The 23,483-nt window shown below is 41.9% G+C and overlaps 1 protein-coding gene across 1 annotated transcript; it reads right to left on the reverse strand.

The window, feature by feature from the left end:
- Positions 1–4,769: 4,769 nt before the first annotated feature.
- LOC111970469 (Krueppel-like factor 15) lies at positions 4,770–17,749 on the reverse strand. The gene is made up of 3 exons (XM_023997224.2): positions 17,583–17,749; positions 14,142–15,655; positions 4,770–7,406 (listed from the first exon to the last, which is right to left on the reverse strand). The coding sequence occupies exons 2-3, from the start codon at positions 15,398–15,400 to the stop codon at positions 7,241–7,243; spliced, it is 1,425 nt and encodes a 474-aa protein (XP_023852992.1). The 5' UTR covers positions 15,401–15,655; positions 17,583–17,749; the 3' UTR covers positions 4,770–7,240.
- Between the last annotated feature and the right edge of the window lie 5,734 nt (positions 17,750–23,483).

The following is a 23,483-nucleotide window of genomic DNA, read 5'->3' on the forward strand; positions in this document are numbered from 1 at the left end:
ATTTCTTGTCTCTGTGACTGTTTGTTGTATGTCTGAAGCAATTAAGGTAGTAATTGCCCTAAGGGGATAGTTGTTTGAATTGAACTGACAATACCTACTGTTGGTTTTTCCTCATGCAATAAGTTGTGCTGAGACAGAGGATGTCCTAATATGGACACCATAATATTGATGGAAAGCAAGTTAAATCTTTAAAAAAGAGCCTAAACCGTTTTCCCCATATCACCAAACCAGACCCATTCCTGGGCGAATGTAGGCCTTTTAAAGTCCTCCGACCCTCCTCCTTATTTCTCCCAGTCCATAACAACATTTTGACTGTCTCCTGATGGTGAGTGAGTCAGCACATTTTGCACATGGAACACTAAATGCTATCGACTGCTGCTTGTAATGGATATGTCACGCCGTGCATTTAGACGCACGCGCTGATTAAAATGGAAATCACGTAAACATGTGGACATATCTAAAATGGTGTCCACATGTTTACTTAACATTACATTGGGGCTTGGCAGGAACTGGATGTTCCTAATTAATTTAAATGCTCTCTGCCGCTCAGTCTCATCTTTGTGTTCTCTGAGTTCTAGGAATCGGAGGGTGGGTGGGGGGATGGGTTGAGGGGCATTGATATAGCCAAACAAGTCGGTTCTAAACTAGGGCTGGAAGTTGATTGCAAAAAGAGTTGATTACTGATTCTAACAATGACTGGAATCAGGAATCGGGAATCGGGACTCCTTCACAAGGAATCGGTTCCTGTCCTTTTTCATCAAGTTCATGTTTTGTGGTTATGATTTCGCTGAGTGCACATGTAGAAATTTGATCTTTACATTCAAATTAGTGAGATTTTTATAATTTTTGGTGCAAACAATAAATACACATTACTACATTTGTGTAAATGTGTTTTGTACCTGTTTGTCTCTTATTTTGAAATCGACTCTTGATTCCCGACTCCAGGAACTTAGGAATTATTTTTATATTTAAATGTATGTCATTTAGCAGATTTCTGAACATTAACAGCCCTACATTAACAGCCGACAGCCCAACATTAACAGCCGACATTTTCCAGTTTACATACACTTGTTTTTCAACCACTCCATAAATTTCTTGTTAACAAACTATAGTTTTGGCAAGTCGGTTAGGACATCTACTTTGTGCATGACACAAGTAATGTTTCCAACAATTGTTTACAGACAGATTATTTCACTTAAAATGAATTGTATCACAATTCCAGTGGGTCAGAAGTTTACATACACTAAGTTGACTGTGCCTTAAACAGCTTGGAAAATTCCAGAAAATGATGTCATGGCTTTAGAAACTTCTGATAGGCTAATTGACATCATTTGAGTCAATTGGAGGTGTACCTGTGGATCTATTTCAAGGCCTACCTTCAAACTCTGTGCCTCTTCACTTGACATCATGGGAAAACAAAAGAAATCAGCCAAGACTTCAGAAAAAAATGGAGACCTCCACAAATCTGGTTCCTCCTTGGGAGCAATTTCCAAACGCCTGAAGGTACCACGTTCATCTGTACAAACAATAGTACGCAAGTATAAACACCATGGGACAACGCAGCCGTCATACCGCTCAGCAAGGAGATGTGTTCTGTCTCCTAGAGATGAACGTACTTTGGTGAGAAACGTGCAAATCAATCTCAGAACAACAGCAAAGGACCTTGTGAAGATGCTGGAGGAAACAGGTACAAAGTATCTATATCCACAGTAAAACGAGTCCTATATCGACATAACCTGAAAGACCGCGCAACAAGGAAGAGGCCACTGCTCCTAAACTGCCCTAAAAAAGCCAGACTACGGTTTGCAACTGCACATGGGGACAAAGATCGTACTTTTTGGAGAAATGTCCTCTGGTCTGATGAAACAAAAATAAAACTGTTCGGACGTAATGACCATCGTTATGTTTGAAGGAAAAAGGGGGAGGCTTGCAAGCCGAAGAACACCATCCCAACCTTGAAGCACGTGGGCGACAGCATCATGTTGTGGGGGTGCTTTGCTGCAGGAGTGACTGGTGCACTTCACAAAATAGATGGCATCATGAGGTAGAAAAATTATGTGGATATATTGAAGCAACATCTCAAGACATCAGTCAGGAGGTTAAAGCTTGGTCGCAAATGGGTCTTCCAAATGGACAATGACCCCAAGCATACTTCCAAAGTTGTGGCAAAATGTCTTAAGGACAACAAAGTCAAGGTATTGGAGTGACCATCACAAAGCCCTGACCTCAATCCTACAGAAAATGTGTGGGCAGAACTGAAAATGCGTGTGCGAGCAAGGAGGCCTACAAACCTGACTCAGTTACACCAGCTCTGTCAGGAGGAATGGGCCAAAATTCACTCAACTTATTGTGGGAAGCTTGTGGAAGGCTACCCGAAACGTTTGACCCAAGTTAAACAATTTAAAGGCAATGCTACCAAATATTAATTAAGTATATGTAAACTTCTGACCCACTCGGAATGTGGTGAAAGAAATAAAAGCTGAAATAAATTATTCTCTCTACTATTATTCTGACGTTTCACATTCTTAAAATAAAGTGGTGATCCATACTGACCTAAAACAGGGAATTTTTACTAGGATTAAATGTCAAGAATTGTGAAAAACTGAGTTTAAATGTATTTGGCTAAGGTGTATGTAAACTTCCGACTTCACTGTATATGCAGTCATTGTTAGACATACAGTACGATGCAATATTGTGTTTCTATCTGTCTAAAATCAAATGTACCCATCAACAACACCAAGGTTATTATAATCCTTCCATACTATCCCAGATTCAAAACCTAGTGACACTTTCTTGGAAAGGCCTTCTTATGACATGCTTATAAACATTAATACAATGTTTGTTAGCCATGGAATAGAGTTAATACATAGATGAGGTCTGTTGGTGTATGATTACAGGATTGCCACTTTTAATAAATAGTTTATATATAAACATGTATTTGTGTTAATAAATACATTCATAAGGATATTTAGCTACGGTCAAGAAACTAATGATACATACAGTACCAGTCAGAAGTTTGGATACACCGACTCATGGGTTTTCCTTTATTTGTACTATTTTCTATATTGTAGAATAATAGTGAAGACATCACAACTATGAAATAACACATATGGAATCATGTAGTAACCAAAAAAGTGTTAAACAAATCAAAATGTATTTTATATTTGAGATTCTTCAAAGTAGCCACCCTTTGCCTTGATGACATCTTTGCACACTCTTGGCATTCTCTCAACCTGCTTCATGAGGTAGTCACCTGGAATGCATTTCAATTAACAGGTGTGCTTTGTTAAAAGTGAATTTGTGGAATTTGATGCGTTTGAGGCAATCAGTTGTGTTGTGACAAGGTAGAGGTGGTATACAGAAGATAGCCCTATTTGGTAAAAGACCAAGTCCATATTATGGCAYGAACAACTCAACTAAGCAAAGAGAAATTAGAGTCCGTCATTACTTTAAAACAATAAGGTCAGTCAATCCAGAAAATGTCAAGAACTTTGAAAGTTTCTTCAAGTGCAGTCGCAAAAACCATCAAGCGCTATGATGAAACTGGCTCTCATGAGGACCGCCACAGGAAAGGAAGTCCCAGAGTTAACTCTGCTGCAGAGGACAAGTTCAGTAGAGTTTCCAGGCTCAGAAATTGCAGCCCAAATAAATGCTTCACAGACTTCAAGTAACAGACACATCTCAACATCAACTGTTCAGAGGAGACTGCGTGAATCAGGCCTTCATGGTCGAATTGCTGCAAAGAAATGACTACTAAAGGACACCAAAAAGAAGAAGAGACTTCCTTGGGCCAAGAAACACGCGCAATGGTCATTAGACCGGTGGAAATCTGTCATTTCGTCTGATGAGTCCAAATTTGAGATGTTTGGTTCCAACCCCTGTGTCTTTGTGAGACGCGGTGTGGGTGAACGGATGATCTCCGCATGTGTGGTTCCCACCGTGAAGCATGGAGGAGGAGGTGGGATGGTGTGGGGGTGCTTAGCTGGTGACACTGTCAGTGATTTATTTAAAATTCAAGGCACACTTAACCAGCATGGCTACCACAGCATTCTGCAGCGATACGCCATCCCATATGGTTTGGTCTTAGTGGGACTATCAATTGTTTTTCAACAGGACAATGACCATACACACCTCCAGGCTGTGTAAGGGCTATTTGACCAAGAAGGAGAGTGATGGAGTGCTGCATCAGATGACCTGGCCTCCACAATCACCTGACCTCAACCCAATTGAGATGGTTAGGGATGAGTTGGACTGCAATGTGAAAGAAAAGCAGCCAACAAGTGCTCAGCATATGTGGGAACATATGTTCAAAACTGTTGGAAAAGATTTCCAAGTGAAGCTGGTTGAGAGAACGCCAAGAGTGTGCAAAACTGTCATCAAGGCAAAGGGTGGCTACTTCGAAGAATCTAAAATCACTTTTTTGGTTACTACATGAATCCATATGTGCTATTTCATAGTTTTTCCATATGTGCTATCATCTTTTATGAGGAAATAGCAAGCATTTTTGAAACGGTCTGTTTGAGATACATGTTTGAAGTGTTTTTTTAAATAGTTTTTTTTCTCTAATTTATGCTTTGGCCATAAATTTGAGTATAGGATAAGTCAACATTATATGGGTATGATTTAACAGAATATGAACTTTTTAAAGTGAGATTTTCACTGGACAGTTACTTTTAACAATGTGTTGCCCCTTAACGTTGAGAATACATTTCTGTAATAAAGTCACAAGAGAAAATGTGAAGAAATAATAAAAAGTAATGGTCACAGGATCGCTTCTTAAAATTTTATTTGTAAATGCATCTTGGGTAGAACAAAGAAAAAATATATAATATATTGATATGTTCTGAAATGTTTTGTTATGTACACGTTTAGGGCGTATACTAGAAATCTACACAACCACAAACTAAGGGTCCGATTCAATCAGATCCCGATTAGCCGCCATCCACATAGCTGATGTTTTGACGGTGTCCGAGGTGGAACTGCGTTAGTGCTGTCAATTCCACAAGCAGCTCCTTGCATTATACCTAAAGCGGACATTGCCATTGGCTGCACAGAGTCGCATTAAGAGAAATCCCATGCAGCCTTGTTTACAAGTTGGAACACTGGAATGCGAGATGGAATCTACACCTCTATTAGACTGATAGAAATCCTTAATATTTTGTTGAATCATTTTCAATTTGAGCATCATTATTTCTATATAGCCTACACTTTCTCGTTCTGAACTTCTAATGCAAGTGGGATGGGTGTGGCTTCATGAAAAAGATAACAAGAGCAGCTGCTCAACGATTTGACCGCTCCAACGCAGTTCAGACAACGCCAAAACATCAGCTATGCAGGTGTCGGCTATCGCCGATTAACACTTGATCTGATTGAGGGCTCTATTCAATCCCCATCGCAGAAGTTCAGCTTTACAGAGTGATTTAAATTTAAAGGCAAGGTTCCTGTTTAGCGGAGACTGGATTCACGGTAAACACTGCATATGTCAGCTCAATCGGAAATGACGCTTCAGCTTTACAGATTGAATAGAGTCCTGAATCTTGGCCTTAAGATATGTTATTACAATAGCCTTCTGTGTAGCTATGTACACTCCTGCATATTCACATGCATTCATAGGATGCGATAAAACACCTGTGTTTAAACAAGCATTAAAAATTCAAAAATTGAATGAAAGGAATTATGTACAATATAATGTACCCCTGCTTTTTCATCTGCGAACATTACATTAACTATGTATGGACGGTGTCTCACACACCGTACATTCACAACAGGGCGTGGCATACTTAACAAACAAGTCTCAAGAGCAAACAGGACATCAAGAATAATGACAACTGTGCCATGGCCTCAATAAGTGTGTTGTGACAACAGTTTCCAGAAGGCAGTTCTTCTGGTTGTTCAGCACCGTGGTGGAGTGGTATCCACGTACATGATAACCTCACTTCAACATAACTGTGTGAGGGCAAGAGCTTGTGGGGTATTCCAGTAACAGATCAGATTGGGGAGCTGATTTGAGGCAGATTTTGTGTCAACAGCAAAAAGGAGAGAAAAAGCTAATTGAGATTCAATTCCATGGACAGGATTAAAGGATTATGCAGTTCCAATTCCCTTTCCTCATGCTCTCAAACCATATCACCATTAATCCATAAAACATGCCTGCGGTGAATAACTTGTTATTTTACAATTTTGCCCCCCTGGTAAGGATGCTGTGGTGGGTTAAGGCCAGACAAGTGTCTTACAAACGGCTTGAGCCACTGACACGAAAAAGACCAACAAATACACAACATGAGTTTAGAATAAAAAGCTGAATACAAAATCTAACACTGATTGGAAGGCTTTTTTTACACATAAAACAATCAACAATCATACATGTGCGCAATTCTTTCTTTGTTCCATTCTTTTACTTTCACCCGCCTTGTCTCAGAATCTGAGCCAGTGAAGTTTTTCTGGAACTTGAGAAGAGTCCCAGTAGCTTATAGCGACGTGTTCATATTTGTTATCAGTAGTTTATGTACAGAATTGGCAATAAGCTCTGCCACTCCCTTTGAACAAACAGTGTGATGAATGAGTAAGCTATTCTTTACCCTCTGTCAATGAGCTGAGTGACAAGGCAAAACACAAGGAGAACTTTTCCAGGCAAACTTCAACCTGACTTGGATGAGGAATGTCAAAGACATTGGCACTTCTTAACAAGGTAAAAGGCAGTCAAATCCAGGTAAAATAGAAACGCAAGGCTATTACTGAAGCAATTAATACATTTCATCTCAAATGAAAACAATCTTTCATTGAAAAAGAAAATAAAGACTGAACAGAAAAACAAATAAAAAGAGTACAACATACAAAATACCAACAGCAACAAGAATCTCAAGAAACGTTGATTACTGAGAAGATGGTAAGTGTCATGTGTTGGTTTTGCTTTCAACAATAAATTATAGCACAAGACCACTGTTATAGATCTCTCTAAAAGGCAAGGCACACACATAAATCTTCCATCTCCATCGCTCTCTCGCGCTCTCTCGACCTCTCTCTCTCTAGCTCTTTCTCTCTCTTGCTCTTTTTCTCTCTCTCTCTCTCTCTCTCTCTTTCTCTCTCTTGCTCTCTCTCTCTCGCTCTTTTTCTCTCTCTCTCGCTCCCCGTAAGTCATACCACACTCTCACACAAACACATTCACACAAATTCCATCTCACAGACACACACATTCCGTGCTCCTTTGGCCTATGTCCATTGAAGAGTGATCCGGGTGTGGTCAGTTTGTTGTGCGCAGTGTCCGGCTTCGCGGAAAGCGGTGGACTTTGATGTGTTTTGACAGATGGTCACTGCGGGCAAATTTCTTCTCACACACTGGACACTGGTAGGGCTTGATCCCTGAGTGGGACCGCCGGTGTCGCGACAGCTCATCTGACCTCGAGAACCTGGGAGAGACACAGATAGGAGAGAGATGTCAATGATTTTAAAATAGAACAGAATAAAACATTATTGTTTACATATGTAATGTGATTTGTTTATTTTTTTCAGAATAATACTTTTAATTTTCTTTGACATAGCAACAGACAAGAGAATTTGCTTTTAGCTTCATTCCATATTATTGTTAAACGTTGACAGCGATTCCGAAATGGTAAGATATACAGATTTGTCTACAGTCACGATAGTAATTTTACAGCACGTAGCTCACAGGAGGCTGCTGAGGGGAGGATGGCTCATAGTAATGAACCCTAAAGCAATACTAGCAATGCTAAATAATTAGCCTAAAACACATGGCTAGGCTAAGCTTAAGGAATGGCAATATAAAAAAGGTTCATGCTAGCTTAAAACACATTACCTTACCAGTGCTATGCAGATCATTGTTAGCTAGTTAGTGCTAGCTTAAAACCCAGGAATAAACCCTGGATAAATGCTATGCGGAAATTCTAAATAGTTAGCGATAGCGTGAAACAGATGAATAAAGCTTAAGGCAGGACAACTATTGGCCTCCCAGCAGTCTCTCACAAGCCTAGCTCTTTCTGTCTCCCAGATGTTACAGACAGAGCTGACAGGATGATGAATTCATGCAATCTCAAGCCTGTGATTTAGCTGCGGAGTCGGAATAAAACCCACTTTACTATCTGTCACACACACACACATAAAACATGAGTCCCCAAACCACAATGAAAGGAGAGAAGAGGTTTAGACCCAGCGAGCTAATCTCAGTAGATAGGCAACTACAGAAGGCCTACAGCAGTGACTCTCTCTAATAATGGCTTATAGTCAAATGATAGTAATAAAATAATAACATTGTTATTAATAACAGTCGGCTAATAATCAATTACAGTGCAGACATGTAAAAACCCTGTAAAGGATGTTGAAAAGCGTTTATAAGTAGATTGTAGACAGTTTATACAAGAGTACGAATCTAGGGCACACATTCAGAGCACATAATGACACAATCTCTACTACTCTCTACTGCTACTGCTCTAGTACTGGTGTACGGAGGCCCATGGTGGCGGCTAGAGAGTAGTAAAGTCTGTAGAGTAAGGTAGTTTCTCATCTTGGCCTTATCCTGTTCAACATTCCTCTCATGTGTGGGCACACTACTCTGAGGAAGGCCACACTACTCTGGAGAAGAACCCCCCCCCCCCCCCCCCGGGAGTCGTCCCCCCCCCCACGTTCCTGTGTGAAATAAAATCGATGTCAACTCCAGATGAAATATGGGGAGGTTTAATTAGATTTTGGTGTTTGTGTGTGTGTGAGAGAGAGAGAGAGAGAAAGAAAGAGAGAGAGAGAGAGAGAAAAGAAGGACACAGAGACTGTGTGCACGTGAGTGTATAGTGTATGTGTGTGTGCATGCACACAACATTCCCATACCTGTACGTGTGTGTTTGCACATGTATCTGTTCGCATGTGTGTCCCTCTGTCCAACTGTAAACATTTCAGCCTCACATCGATCCTTCTCCCTTTTCAAGCAGTCTGCCAGCCTAGACGTTCCTATCACACAGTCATGCTATTCAGCACTTAGCCTTTTGTTCATCTCACTTCCACACCAGTTTCCATCAGACTGATTGTGTGTACAAAACTGAAACAGGCCCCTCACCCTTACACAGTCTCTCTCTTTCTTGCCCTACCTTCTCTCTCCCTCTCCTTCTCATCCTCCATTTATATTCCTCCACTCTCTCTTTTTCTTGCACTACGTTCTCTCTCCCTCTCTTCCTCCATTTATATTCATCCACTCTTTCTCTTTCTTGCCCTACCTTCTCTCTCCCTAAATCCGGTCTTTGTGTCCAGACAAGACCCATGTTGTAGGGATGAGATGCATTGCCTGGATAACTACTAAGGGGATTTTTGCTGCAGCCGAGCTCATCTACTGGGACAGACTATTACAAATACATTACAAATACATTACAAATACAAATACATTACAAATACAAAACAAATACATTACAAATACATTACAAAACAAATACAAATACATTACAAATACAATACAAATGCATTACAAATACACGGCTGCTGGCGGGGTGCCAAGTTGGTGCCACGGTCATCATAAATAAATTGACTGATGCAGCGGCCTTTTCAGCAATAGACTGTAGATTGCTCTCTGTGGAGAAGTGGACTGGAGTCCATGAATGATTGAGCATATCAGAAACGGAAGGTAAGCTGATTCTATACAAACTAATATGCTGTATGGAATGTGTAGACACACACATGCACCTGTAGTGGATGTGAAACTCGTCTGTAGCATGTTTGCTGGAAAACTTCAGTGACATCACACTTTCCCTGAGACCTTAAACTCTCATGGACAAATTTTGGTGGACAGATGAATCTGTCAAGACTCTCGTAGAATTATGTGATTATGAGCAGCAGTAGTTCCTGGTTTGGGGTTTTCGTCAATGATTATTTGAACGAATTAGGATTGGGCAAAGAAAGTTCTTAAACTGGTGTGGTGATTTTCAAACCTGTGTGCAGATTATATAGTTTTCCACTAGATTCCACAGCCAAAAAGTAAAAATTGTCTATATTGTAAAAATTCATGAAAACCAAAAATGTGTTTTTTGGCCATGATAAACACGGGTGATATTAGTTTGGCAGAGAGTTTCCGTTTGCGAGGCAGGACACTTCACTTCCTTCCCTTGCACAAAAGTTATCACAATTGTTAACGGCATTCCCCCCAGAAGTAAAAAAATAAATGACAATCCTCCGCGAGATCATTTTACTTCTAGATAAGCGAGATTACTTAGATCTGAAGACAAACGTCACTCACGCAGTGACAGACTAATCTTTTGCTCTATTGGCATAGATGGTTGGTTTGAATCGCATGTGATGTTGTGTCAAACATTACAAGTTCTATCCCTGCTCAGGGCACAACAGAATGCACTCACACACACACTAATACACACGCGTTACCTCGTCCACCTCTTTGTAAGTACAGTCACAATTCACATATCCCTACTTGTACTTTGCCCATGTGTTAGCCACCTATACTCAGTAAGGTCTTTGCAGGCCAGGGCATATAGATAACATTCCTCCCTGGCTTACAAAGCCAAAGGTTATACTCTTTCACCCGAGACTGTCACTCTCTCCACCTGACCCTGTGTCCTCAGGAAATCAGGCAGCTGAGTGCCAAGAGTCACACAGTTGGTGTGCACATGAACACACACACACACACACACACACACACACACACACACACACACACACACACACACACACACACACACACACACGCATGCACACTCATCAATGCGAGCTCAAACACACACATACACACACACACAAGCACACACACGGTTGAAAACTGACACCCCTATTCAAAACATGACCAGCCTGCTCACTACAAATAGACTTCGATATCGAACGTTTGAAAAGGTTCTGAAAACGTCACTATATACATTCCTCAGCGCTCACAAAAAAAGAACAGAAATTGCCCAGCACTGGGTGCGAACTCATGATGTTCAGAGCCAAAGCGTGCTGCTCAGACCAATGCATCACCGCAGTTTACAATGCTCTCGCAAGCCTTGAGGATACTTGATGATACTTGATGGTAATAGCATGTCGTTTTTTTATTATTTTGTTTTAAGTCTTCCCAAACCATAGCCCTAACCTTAACCACTCGGAATCAATGCATAAACTGTTAACATTTGACTTGTTTCTGTTTTTATCATGTAAACACACAGAACTAACCCACAAATAGACTCCATTTTGAGGGATACAATGAGATCTTGTTGATGAAGACATCCATAGACACTCTTTCTGACACACACACACACTGCAACAGCCACTGCACAGCTGTGGACTCACAACAGGAGGTGCTCATGTGGCCTCGACCCAAATGCTTCGGTTAGTTTTAGTTTCCACCAGTGGAAATATGACACCAACGCCATTCTCACATATCCCAGATATCTCGTGCCTGACAAAAGTGTGAATCTGAGGGAACACATTTATATCTTTTGACATCCCTCCAATTAACACTTTGATCGCAGCCTGACAGCCACCACCTTCTATTTTCTGACTATACTGTAGTTGTTTTTGCAAGTCTTGCCCATTGTGCTGTTAGCCAAGAATGTTTGTACCATGTTTTGTGCTGCTGCCATGTTGTGTTGCTACCGTGTTGTTGTCATGTGTTGCTACCATGCTGTGTTGTCATGTGTTGCTGCCGTGCTGTTGTCTTAGGTCTCTCTTTATGGAGCGTTGTGGTGTGTCTCTTGTCGTGATGTGTGTTTTGTCCTATATTTTAATTTTTTATCCCAGCCCCCATAGGAGAGGCCTTTTGCGTTTTGGTAGGCCGTCATTGTAAATAAGAATTTGTTCTTAACTGACTTGCCTAAATAAAGGTTAAATAAATAAAATAAATAAAAGTCAAATACGTTCCATTAAAGAGACATCGTCTTGATTTTAAGTACTTACCAGGAAGTCCCCAAAGGGAATATCACTAAGTGGTTGCCAAGTAAAATGATTCACAGCGCTGCTACTGTGGCGACTAAATTGTGAGGCTGCAGTGAAGGAATAGCATGTCGAGTGATCGCCAATTAGCCAAAATGAAACAAGCAACTCAAATCCATGTTAACCAGAAGGAATGCTGCACCTACTCTGAAAGCTTGATGCTGTGAGAGAGGAAGTCTTTAAGGCTGAATCTCAAATGGCACCCTATTCCCTGGTCAAAAATAGTGTACTGTGTAGGGAATAGGGTCCCATCTGGGACGCACATTAAGCAATATTATCTGAAGGGGCCTCTGGATCCTGTGAAGTCTCACTTTAAGACACTCACTGGCGCTAATTGATGACCTCATTGGACTGGTCAATTTTGGTGCCAGTCACAGTCTGTGGTACAAAAGCTGCCTTCAATTGAGAAACATGACACCCAGCTTGTACTGTAAAGTGAACTTCCCTGCTAACAACAATGAGTCGTTAGGACGTCCCCGGGACGTCACAAAATGGTTGCCTAATGTCATCAGGATGTTGTGTCATGATCCCCTTGAGGTTTTGTCTAGTTCCCGGTTTGACCCGGGGACATTTTTAGGATGTTCTTGGGACGTTGTGTCATGGTCCTCTGGAGGATTTTCTATAGTTTCCAATTTACTGGGGTGTCAGGTAGCCTAGTGGTCAGAGRGTTGGACTTGTAACCAAAAGGTTGCAAGATCGAATCCCCGAACTGACAAGGTAAAAATCTGTCGTTCTGCCCCTGAACAAGGCAAGTTTCTGCCCCTGAACACTGTTCCTAGGCCGTAATTGAAAATAAGAATTTGTTCTTAACTGATTTGCCTAGTTAAATAAAGGTCAAATTAAAAAAATTACTGATGGTCTCAAATAAACATTCTCCCCCCCAAAAATGAATTAAACGTTCTACCTAGGGCACATGGTCCATCAAGGCCCTGACTGGTGAACCACTGATCCATTCACAGCTCTTTGTCTTTTGGCAATGCTAGGGACACCCACACACAAACTGTGCTTTTAACAACTTACATATATTACATTGTGTATGTTTAATCATACAGTAATTATTATTTAACATGTCCTCACCTGGGATTTGCACTCACAATCTCTTGGTTCACAGTGTTCCCGTTTGCCCTGCTTTGCCACCATCAATGACTGATTTCACCTCTAGTCCTATTACTACCCTTCGCAAATCTCAGCTCTGTTAAAAATACACCCATGAAAAACGATGATATCTATCATAGTGATTCAGCAGTAACATTAAAACAGAACAATATGCCCCACCAACATTAGACAACTATATTAACAATCCAAACTCAAATTTCGGAAATAAGTAAATCAATGAGACAATAGTCAGATTAACTGATAATTACAATAGCAGTGGAGATGGCACTCCTTTGCTAGGAACAGCATACAACTTACCTTAAAACTCAGATCCCGTTTCATTACTTATAATGGTTTGGGACACCTAGGACAATCGTGGGAGCATCAGAYGACCATGACACAACGTCCTAAGAACTTCCTAAAACATATTTGGGGACGTCCCCGGCTCAAACAGGGAACTAGAAAAAGGTCCCCCAAAGAACGTTCCCTTATGACCATCACCCAAAGTCCTAAGAACAAGTAAAATGAAAGTCTTGAGAATGTCCTAAAAAGATCCTGATTTGGTCCTCAGTGATGTCCAGGGAACTAGACAAAGGTCCCCCAGAGAACGTTCCCTTGGGACCAATACACAACGTTCTTAGAACGTTCTCAGAACGTCAGAGGGATATTGTTACGCCACAACCCATAAGGGACCTAATGGGAATGTCGCTGAATGTCCTCAAGACATTTGCTGGGTTGTCCCATTGACATATCATTTCCCCAATGTGTCCAGAAAGGCAAAACGATAACAACAAGGGATAATCCCCTCCATATCTCAGACATGCTTGTGAAAGCTTGGGCTCACTGACTAGTCACTCACTCACCCTAAGCATTCTTTATACAACCTGCCGTTAACCTAGCAATGTCATTCAAATCTCGAGACAGATGTCTTAAACTATTTAACTTCAAAACCCTGACACCTCCCGAATACAATTCTGATAACGTGTGATGAGATCATTGCAGCTATCGCAATTCATTATGAAGAATCATCATGTTATGTGCTCAGTGGTGGATGTTTTCTATTGGTATATGTCTACTAACTTGAATGTCTAAAGGCCTTTAGGCATAGCAAATCCATAAAACGACGAGCACCCACTCACCTCCATCCACAGCCTGGCCAGGTGCAGGCGAAGGGCTTCTCCCCTGTGTGTCTCCGGAGGTGGGCTTTCAGGTGGCTGCTCTTGGTGTACATCTTGGTACAGCTGGGGAAAGTGCATTTGTGCATTTTGATGAGGTCCGCCACAGGGTTCTTCTGAAACTGCTGACCCCCCACATGGAGCCCTTGGCCCTGGACCCCAACCAGCACCTCCCCGAGGCCCAGGGGCTTGGCTGCAATGGGCACTGGAGCAATGCGCACAAACTTGGAGGAGAGATTAAGGCTGGTGGAAGGCAGCAGCTGGGGCACCAGGGCGAAGGTCTGCCCCTGGATGTTGACCAGCAGCTGGGCAATTTTGATGTCTGATGCCGGCTGAGGGGGAGGCTGGACGACTTGGGGAGGATGATGAGGAGCCGTGGAACTGGMTTCCTTTTTGATCTGCATGGGCTGGATCTGCAGGATGACCGGCATCCCACTGCTGCCACTGTTTGCAACGCTCTCTGTGGTCCCAAGCCTGCTGGATAATGAATCACTCTTGGACCTGTCGCCGTGCAGACCTTCTATGGACTCCTGTGCTGGCGAGGCCGGTGTGCTTTTGGTCTCGGTGGTGGTGGCGGCATTCTCAGTAAACACAGTTTGGTCTGAATGCTTGGCCTCGGGCTCCAGCCTTGGCCCTGGGGATGAGGACTCCCTGTACACCTCCAGTCCCACCCCCAGCCCCATGATCTCCTCCAGACCCAGCCCCAGCACCCCCTCCCGGGCCTCCTGCTTCATGGATGACACCACCTCCATGTTCTCCTCCAGGAACTCCTCTATCTCCTCCAAGGTGGGCTGGAAGGATGGCTGCTCCATGTCCACCAAGGACCAGACAGAGAAGTCCACACTCTCCTCCTTCAAGGCCTCTGGGTGGGGGTGGGARGGCTCATCCCTCTGTGAGTCCCACAGAGAGGTGGACAGTGACATGGGGATGGCCGCCGCAGTCCCTGCTCCGCCTAGGGAGGTCTGGGACAGCAGGAAGTCCAGGATGCTGTCTGAACTCTCGGCGCTGGAGCTGCTGCCATAGCTGGAGCTGAGCACTTGGGAGTCGGGGCTAGAACAGGAGCGAGGGCTTGACGACTCGCTCAGGTCGTCCTCGGAGAAGGGCGAGGGCATCACCTGGTAGGTCCCTGCATCCGTCACCATGTCCGACAGGTGATACACTGAAGGGGCGCTATCGTAAGTTAAGAAAGTCTCCRCGCCGCTCACTAGGAAGTTATCCACCATTCCTGGCTATGGGCCAAGAGAATGTCACTCCACTTTGTMTTGAAAATTGTCTTACTGATATAACAGTTTGTTAGGGTTATTCCTCTTGTTGTCGGGAAACTGTCAACAAATAACCCCCAGAAGGGGTCACCACAGCAAGGTCACGCTTTGCAGAAGAAAAATAGAGAAACACCTGTTGTTCTCTCTCAGGATAAAAAAAGAGGAATGCTTCGGTAGGAAAAGTCTTTCATTCCAAGGTTTCCAGCCAGGATATATCTAGACAAATACCCATTAGGAGAGAAGAAGAGAGAGAAGATTACTAAACTGAGTTTTGAGATTAATACATTTTATACATAGTAATGCATGCCACTGTAAGAACACACAGACAAGAATCTAAAGTCAAAAGAACAGAGGCAAGACCTACTGTAAAGACAAGTCATGAGTCACCAATGCACCACTTGTGAAACAAATGATCTTCCACCTCTCTGTTCCTGGCTTGCATGTTCAAAGTATGGAATGCTATGCCTGTTTCCATTTCAAGTTCACACGCGGTTGGCGTGAGAGCTGAAGCGGTTACCAGAGAGCATAGGCGGCTATCGCATTCCTTTACTTGTGTTTCAGATTCAACACAATTCAAAATAACTTGATGAATGCACTCTGTTACACACACACACACACACYCACAACAYCACAATGGGCAAGACTTGCAAAAACAACTACAGTATAGTCAGAAAATAGAAGGTGGTGGCTGTCAGGCTGCGATCAAAGTGTTAAATGGAGGGATGTCAAAAGATATAAATGTGTTCCCTCAGATTCACACRTTTGTCAGGCACGAGATATCTGGGATATGTGAGAATGGCGTTGGTGTCATATTTCCACTGGTGGAAACTAAAACTAACCGAAGCATTTGGGTCGAGGCCACATGAGCACCTCCTGTTGTGAGTCCACAGCTGTGCAGTGGCTGTTGCAGTGTGTGTGTGTGTGTCAGAAAGAGTGTCTATGGATGCAATAGGTTTTGCTTGCATTTTTTTAATCAAATGAACTTATTGAATACTCTGTCATTTGAACAAATGTTTTAGTCAACTATAGTGAAAAATTGTCATCTTTTTTATCTTACAGAACGTTGCCATGTTTTTTTTTTCATATCTAATTTGCAACATCCATGCAGCGTTGCCCCCCCCCCACACACACACACACAAAAAAAACTGGCAAAGCTGAGATGGTCATCAATGTTTGACCGTTTGTCCCCTTCTCTGGGCCTCTTGGCTCAGTGACCGACAGTAAACCCCCAAAGGAACCGTCAACATTATTAAATAACACCGCGTGAGGCAGCCGTGAGCACTGCGCTCCTAATAGTGCATAAATCACCTGTCATGCTGTTTATAACACTCAAACCGCAATAAATCAACACCAATCGCGTGTAGTGGAATGACACGCGATTATCGCGTCATTATTATTATTTAATTACATGTTTTATTTTTACTCGTTGGGAAGCAACCATTTCACCGTATACAACTGTTCTATTCGGCGCATATGACAAATCAAATTAGATTTGATTAGATTTGTTTCTGCTTGACCACTTATCTTGTTCACCACAAATAAAATGTGTTTTCATTAGATTTGTTTCTGCTTGACCGTTTATCTTGTTCATCTACATAGATTATAATCAAATCTAGTTTTATTTGTCACATGCACCGAATACAAGCAGTAAATCAGGGCTTTTATGATCTCTATTAGTCAAGCCACGTGTGCATAAACACATTATTCAAGCATTACATGCTATTACATAACAAACACTGAATACTTACAACATAATAATTGAGAATATTTTAAAACAAGAATTAACGCAAATGAGCGTATATAGGCGATCAAATGTAAATCAAATGCAAAGCAGTTTAAACACCGTAGGCTAGGCTTACACCTCTACCGATTACTGGCGGTAAACATATCCTTGTCTCATTTTATCATAACTCATAACCGTCAACATATTGACTCTAGTTTTGAAGCAAACGAGCACATCTTCTGCCCATCCCGTAGCATAGGATGCGCAAGTAAGTGCGGCTTCACCGCTACAACGTAAACATGTTTTCGTCCAGCGGTGCGTGCTGCAGAACATGGTCATAGGTTGAAGGAACACACGCCCACGATCTCTTGCAGAACCCATTCATTCTCAAGGAAAAGATGCGGTAAAACTCCATCTTACCTTTTTCAATAAAGCATTTACAAATCCCTTATTTTAACCCAATGCATTGTCTTTCCTTTGCATTTGATGGGGAATCTCTATCTCGAATGCATGGTTTGTCCTTGAGACTTGCCTAGCAGAACCGTTCAGACTGATTAGCAGCGAGGCAGAGTAGTTGTACTATATTACCGTCACATGACTGCTGGTGTGTGTGTGTGTGTGTTATATGAGTCAACATAAGAGGTTGGATCTGAAGGCTCGACTCAGCTCTGTGCAGCAATTGGCCAACGAAGCGCGGAGGCTGGTCTCTGGATACGTCAATCAGGATGCGTACGCCTACATGTGGGATGTTTAGTGACAGAAGACAGGACCATTTCCAAGTGTTTCTCCCTTCCTTATCTGCCTATCGCATGAGGAGCAGATACAACTGTTGCAGTAAATGGAGACTGGGGAAGTTGACCGATTGTAGYCTATTTTCAGGAGGTTCATATGACCCCAATAGAAAGCAACATAATAATTGATCATGAATGGAAAATTGACATGGTTGTGAAAATCATCCATTTGATTTATTTTATTTTACCTTTGTTTAACTAGGCAAGTCAGTTAAGAACAAATTCTTATTTACAATGACGGCCTACCAAAAGGCAAAAGGCTTCCTGCGAACGGGGGTCTGGGATTAAAATAAAGAAAGAAATACAATATAAATATAGGATAAAACACACACCACATCAAGAGAGACAACACAACACTACATAAAGAGAGACATAAGACAACATAGCAAGGCAGCAACACATGAAAACACAACATGGTAGCAACACAACATGACAACAACATGGTAGCGACACAACATGGTAACAGCACAAAACATGGTACAAACATCCAGTTTGAGAGTTTGTTGCAGCTTGTTCCAGTCGCTAGCTGCAGCGAACTGAAAAGAGGAGCGACCCAGGGATGTGTGTGCTTTGGGGACCTTTAACACAATGTGACTGGCAGAATGCATCGAGTTCATTTTATCACATTTCAATTAAATGATTTTGCTTTCCTCTAAAGGAGCTGTTCTCATTATGTAGGCTATCAAACTACTGGAATGACTGAATATGTTGTATAATGTTATTACAATGTAATGTTATTACACTGTWACAATCATCCTCTCTGTCCATGCAATATTGATACACCAAAACATTGAATGTGAAGTACTGTAATATGCATTTCTAACACAGTGGACTAGTACTGTGTGGTATTACTTACTGTGAATGAACTTGACAAATGTCATACACAACAGTATCAAGATGCCCTGTTCTACTAGGGCCGATTCAGACCTAGGAAATGTACACGTTCCTATGCACGCCTTTCCTACGCATTTCTCAGTAGTTGGTATTCGTATTCAGACACCATATGCATAACAGGCTTTGCAGGCGTGGTTCCCTGGCGCGTGCTGAATAAATTTAATTCAACCTCTGAAAAACCTCTCACTTGCTGGCCAACAGATTTTCTCATGGAGTTTTCATTCAATAGTGTCAGTACATTTAAGTAAAGCCATCCRTTAAAAGGTGCAATTCAGTCCATTTTTGGACTTATAAATCCACTGATTGTGGAAGAACATAACTTATAAATGACTCATGACCTTAGTTCAACTGCCGTACCCTATCAAAACCCAAAATATAAGCTTGTTATACTCCAATGTTTGAAAACTAGGTAAACAAACACTAGATAGCCTCACAACATTGCATCCATAGCTCTGTCTATGAATTTGAGAGTGGTCACATTTCTCCAGCCACATCCTTCAGCTTTTTACCGAAACAGGGGTGGACACTTTGTTATTGTTTCAACTGCTGATTGACACTTTAAATTGGTTGTACCTTGAATTTTGATTTTCTGGACAGACTCACTAGAGTTTATGGAGAGAAGGGTTCAGACTTTTAGGGATCAATGAACAAAATTCATATAAATGTTTTTATTTTATGTTTTATTGAACCTTTATTTAACTAGGCAAGTTAAATATATAAATGCATATAAAATACAGTGTATTGATTCAATACATGCATATTTGTCTCTGTTTCACCACCAATTGGGAGATTTAAATTGACTCTGATCTTGTAGATTATTTAGAGTAAGGAAAAGATGCATTAATCATAAAAAACAGGCTTGGAGAGCCTTTACGCACAAAATATATAAATGCATAAAACATACAGTGGATTGATTCATCCTGAATGTTGCCATATTCAAGTTCAATCGATGAAATATTGGAAAGTGATAAAAGCGTACAATAGGGGTTGATCAGTAGTTCTATAAATCTACCCTAATAATCCTCACTAATCATGGAACTGTGACGACAGCGGTCCAGTCGTGAACCGTGTGCCAGGCTCCAGGTTTAAACTGCTACACATGTTCTGCGTATCATAATGATTCAAATAGGCTACATGTTATACATTATTGCACGACTTGTAATACATTAGCCTAATATAATCCATAATTGCTAGCGATCCTCAGGAACAACCACACGAATGTGACAGAGAAAAGAAAGGCAAACTAATGATGTCATGGAATGATGCACATGTAAGGAAACTAACTCTAAAGTATCAGTTATGTGGGTATAAATGACGGTGGCTACCAATAGTGGCTAATATTTAACACGATACAATTTTGAAATATTAAGTGAAAAGTCTGTGCATATAATTAAAACATTAGAGAAATCATAAATCAGTAGGRTTGGCGCTATACTGTTAATTGCTTATGGCTACAGAAGCCTATAGCTTGTGTTTTCATCCCTGCAAGTTATAAGGCCAGCATTTCATAAACGTCACTGTGGAAAACGTGATATGTTGATATGCTTCAGTTTGTTGCCATATGACTAGTTTACCATTTATCTACGGTACGGTAAAATAGATCTAAAACAATTGTGATTTATATTCACGATCCCGTTATCCAAACAACTTACTCATTTACCTAGTTCCAATAGCTCTTATCAATTAGTTAATGACAGAGCATGGAGAATGGTGTTATTTCTATCGGGAAAAATAAAGTACATGTTCCACTTGGAACCGACCTTATTCAGTGTTTCATCAAAGGTAAAGTTGGGAATTAAGTCAAAATCAGAATACATTGTATCTGTAGATGCACCTCTGCCACACCTCCATTCCTTTGACCTCCACCCCAATAGAATAGCTGACTGAAACACGCTTTACCTCATGCCTAAGTTCAAGGTCAGAATACGGGTAGAGAGAAAAGTGCATAAAAAGGGAATTAAGTTCCATTTAGGGGAGCATTACTCAGATCTGAATCGGCCCCCTAGAGAAGTTACTGTAGGTCAATGACCTCAGATATGCTAATGACCACAAATCAACACAACACTCCTCCTTTAACAAACATGCTTCAAGTTCAGTTACAAAGAGAGGAACCCATACTCAGGAGGAATGTAGGCTGACCAGTGCAGCCAGGCGTACACCAACAGGATGTTTCAAAAGCATCAGAATGCTCTTGACCGTGCCTGTTTGTTTTGTCAGTCTCTGCAGCATCCTGAGAGAAACACATGACAGGGGAGCAAGTTATTCTGGGACACAGTGAGAGTTTTGTTTACATTTCCACAACGCCTAGAGAAGGAGGAGAGTGAAAATAGATATCTTGGGCGTCCTGAAAATTACACATTTGCTTTCTCTTGCTGTTGATATATTGTTGGTGGTGGATAGAATACAGTCCATCACATGTATTACCTGGATAATTCCCCATTATCTTTCCCTTTAGAGGAAATAACAACTGACATATATTGGAATAAGCATTTAATGACCACAGTATATATTTATTCTACAATAATATATTTCTACGGTATATATTTCTTCTACATTGATATATTTCTACAGTACATATTTCTATACAGTATATCTTTCTGTACTTTAATCGACCCTCTGAGGCCTATGGACATTACACAGTAACACTCTCTCTTCCTCTCTCACCCTCATCAGCTCCAGTGTAGTACACAGAATGGGGCCTGACCGCTGTCACAGTCTGTCAGCGGGGGTCTGGCTGGTAGGAATGTATTAGTGTGAATGTAKTACCGTGTTGTATGACATGCCAGCCTGTCTGGTCTGTCTGGAAGGCAAACAGCAGGCCCTTGCTGACCTGCCCTGTCCTAATCCGCAAATCAAACAGCTAGGAGACCTGTTGAGATTGTCGTCCCGCCCGGGGTCACTCCCTGGATTAGGGCTGGGTCGTGTTCATTAGGTGCCAAACGTACTGAAACAGGACTGAAACAGGAGTGACTACCTGGACTTGTCCAATAAGAAATGCAAATTTTCACTTTCCGTTGCAAAACTTTAACAAACTTTTCATGCCCTATTGAATATGACCCAGAGGGATGTAAAGGGGAGTCGAGAGCGGCGTGGAGCAATGGATTAGTCGCTTTGCCTTTGGCCTACTTCCTGGACCTCGAGGGATCGGACTGAGCTCATATTTGAAGCCAGAAAATGTTGGTTAACGTTTTAAACTGACTGTATCCCTAATGACAGGCCTGACAATAGGCTACAGTTGAACTGTGGCCAAATATGTTGACATACAGTATATGACATGGTGTGGACAAGGAGATGTCCTAATMACATATATGTGTTAATATATGTTGACATACACTGTCAGTTGAAATGATGCATGCATTATTTAAAAATATATATGTTAACATTCAAACCAGGGAGTCACATTGAGATCTAAGAGCCCTTTGACAAGGCAGACTATAGCCAAGAAGTCAGCTCCAGCATAATACATAAAAACCTATGGTTAAAATACTGTAAGTATTAGCAGGGCCTGCTGGCACTGTGGTTGCACATTGCACATGAACAAAAAAAACTTTCCTTACATGGAAAAGCACAGCGCAGCATCGGTTTCAACTACATGCACAGCTGACCATGCCACAGCGAGGATTACTTCAAGTGTTGTGGGGAGTGGGCTTTTCCTGGAGTGCAAAATTGTTGACTACGAATGTGAGGTCATGGTGGACTCGGGGGCCCAGGTTTCCATGGTACATGAACAGGTACCGTATGGAGAAATGCTACTTGAGGTAAGAGTGGTACATTGCAACCATACCACGGCACAGTTAAAGTAGCAAATGGACAGTTTCTCTCAGTCCTGGGGAGCTGGTCCACAGTCATGAACATTGATGGTTTGAATCTGACCTGGGATTTTGTAGTCGCTAGCGACGCAGACCAGTGTGCACTGGTAGGTACAGAGTTCCTGGTAAAATATGTGGCTGTACTTGATTTGAGGAAAAAAAACATGTTGTGTTTTGGGGGAGCAGATTCCGTTGATTTTCAGGGGAGGGGCAGGGGGAGTGTGTAAAGTGGTGGTGATGAATGACACGATTATCCCCTCCAGAAGTGACATGTTTATAACTGGTAAAGTTGAGGGTACAGTAAACAATGACAAAACTGAGGGTCTTCTTGAGCCCTGTGTTAAAGTCACTGATACAACTAACCTGATGGTAGCATGTAGCGTGTGCAGCTCAGTGAAGGGGAAACTGCCAGTGCGTGTGATGAATGTAACTCCGGAATCACAGTTACTGAGGGAGGGCACTGAACTGGGGGGTTTCTCTATCTGGGAGAAGGGTAGTGAAGACACTATCGTTGCTAGCCTACAGGATTCTAACCAACCGTCATACTCTCCCACCACAGCAAAGTTGGACGTAGAACAGTTAAACAAGAGCTGGACATAGATTGCAGCCAGCTAACTGAGGTGCAGTTGAAAACTGTAAAGGAAATGGTGGGAAGGTATGTGGAAGTGTTTAGCACTGGTGATTTTGACTTGGGTTACACAAAACTAGTCCAGCATAGGATTGACACAGGGGACACCAGGCCTATCAAACAAGCGTTGGTGCAGGTGCCTGTTAATCTGCAAGCAGAGTTGGTCGTACATTCCAAGAGCATTTGAAGTGTTTAGACA

This window comes from Salvelinus sp. IW2-2015, linkage group LG11 (assembly GCF_002910315.2).
Source record: "Salvelinus sp. IW2-2015 linkage group LG11, ASM291031v2, whole genome shotgun sequence".
Lineage (NCBI taxonomy): Eukaryota > Metazoa > Chordata > Actinopteri > Salmoniformes > Salmonidae > Salvelinus > Salvelinus sp. IW2-2015.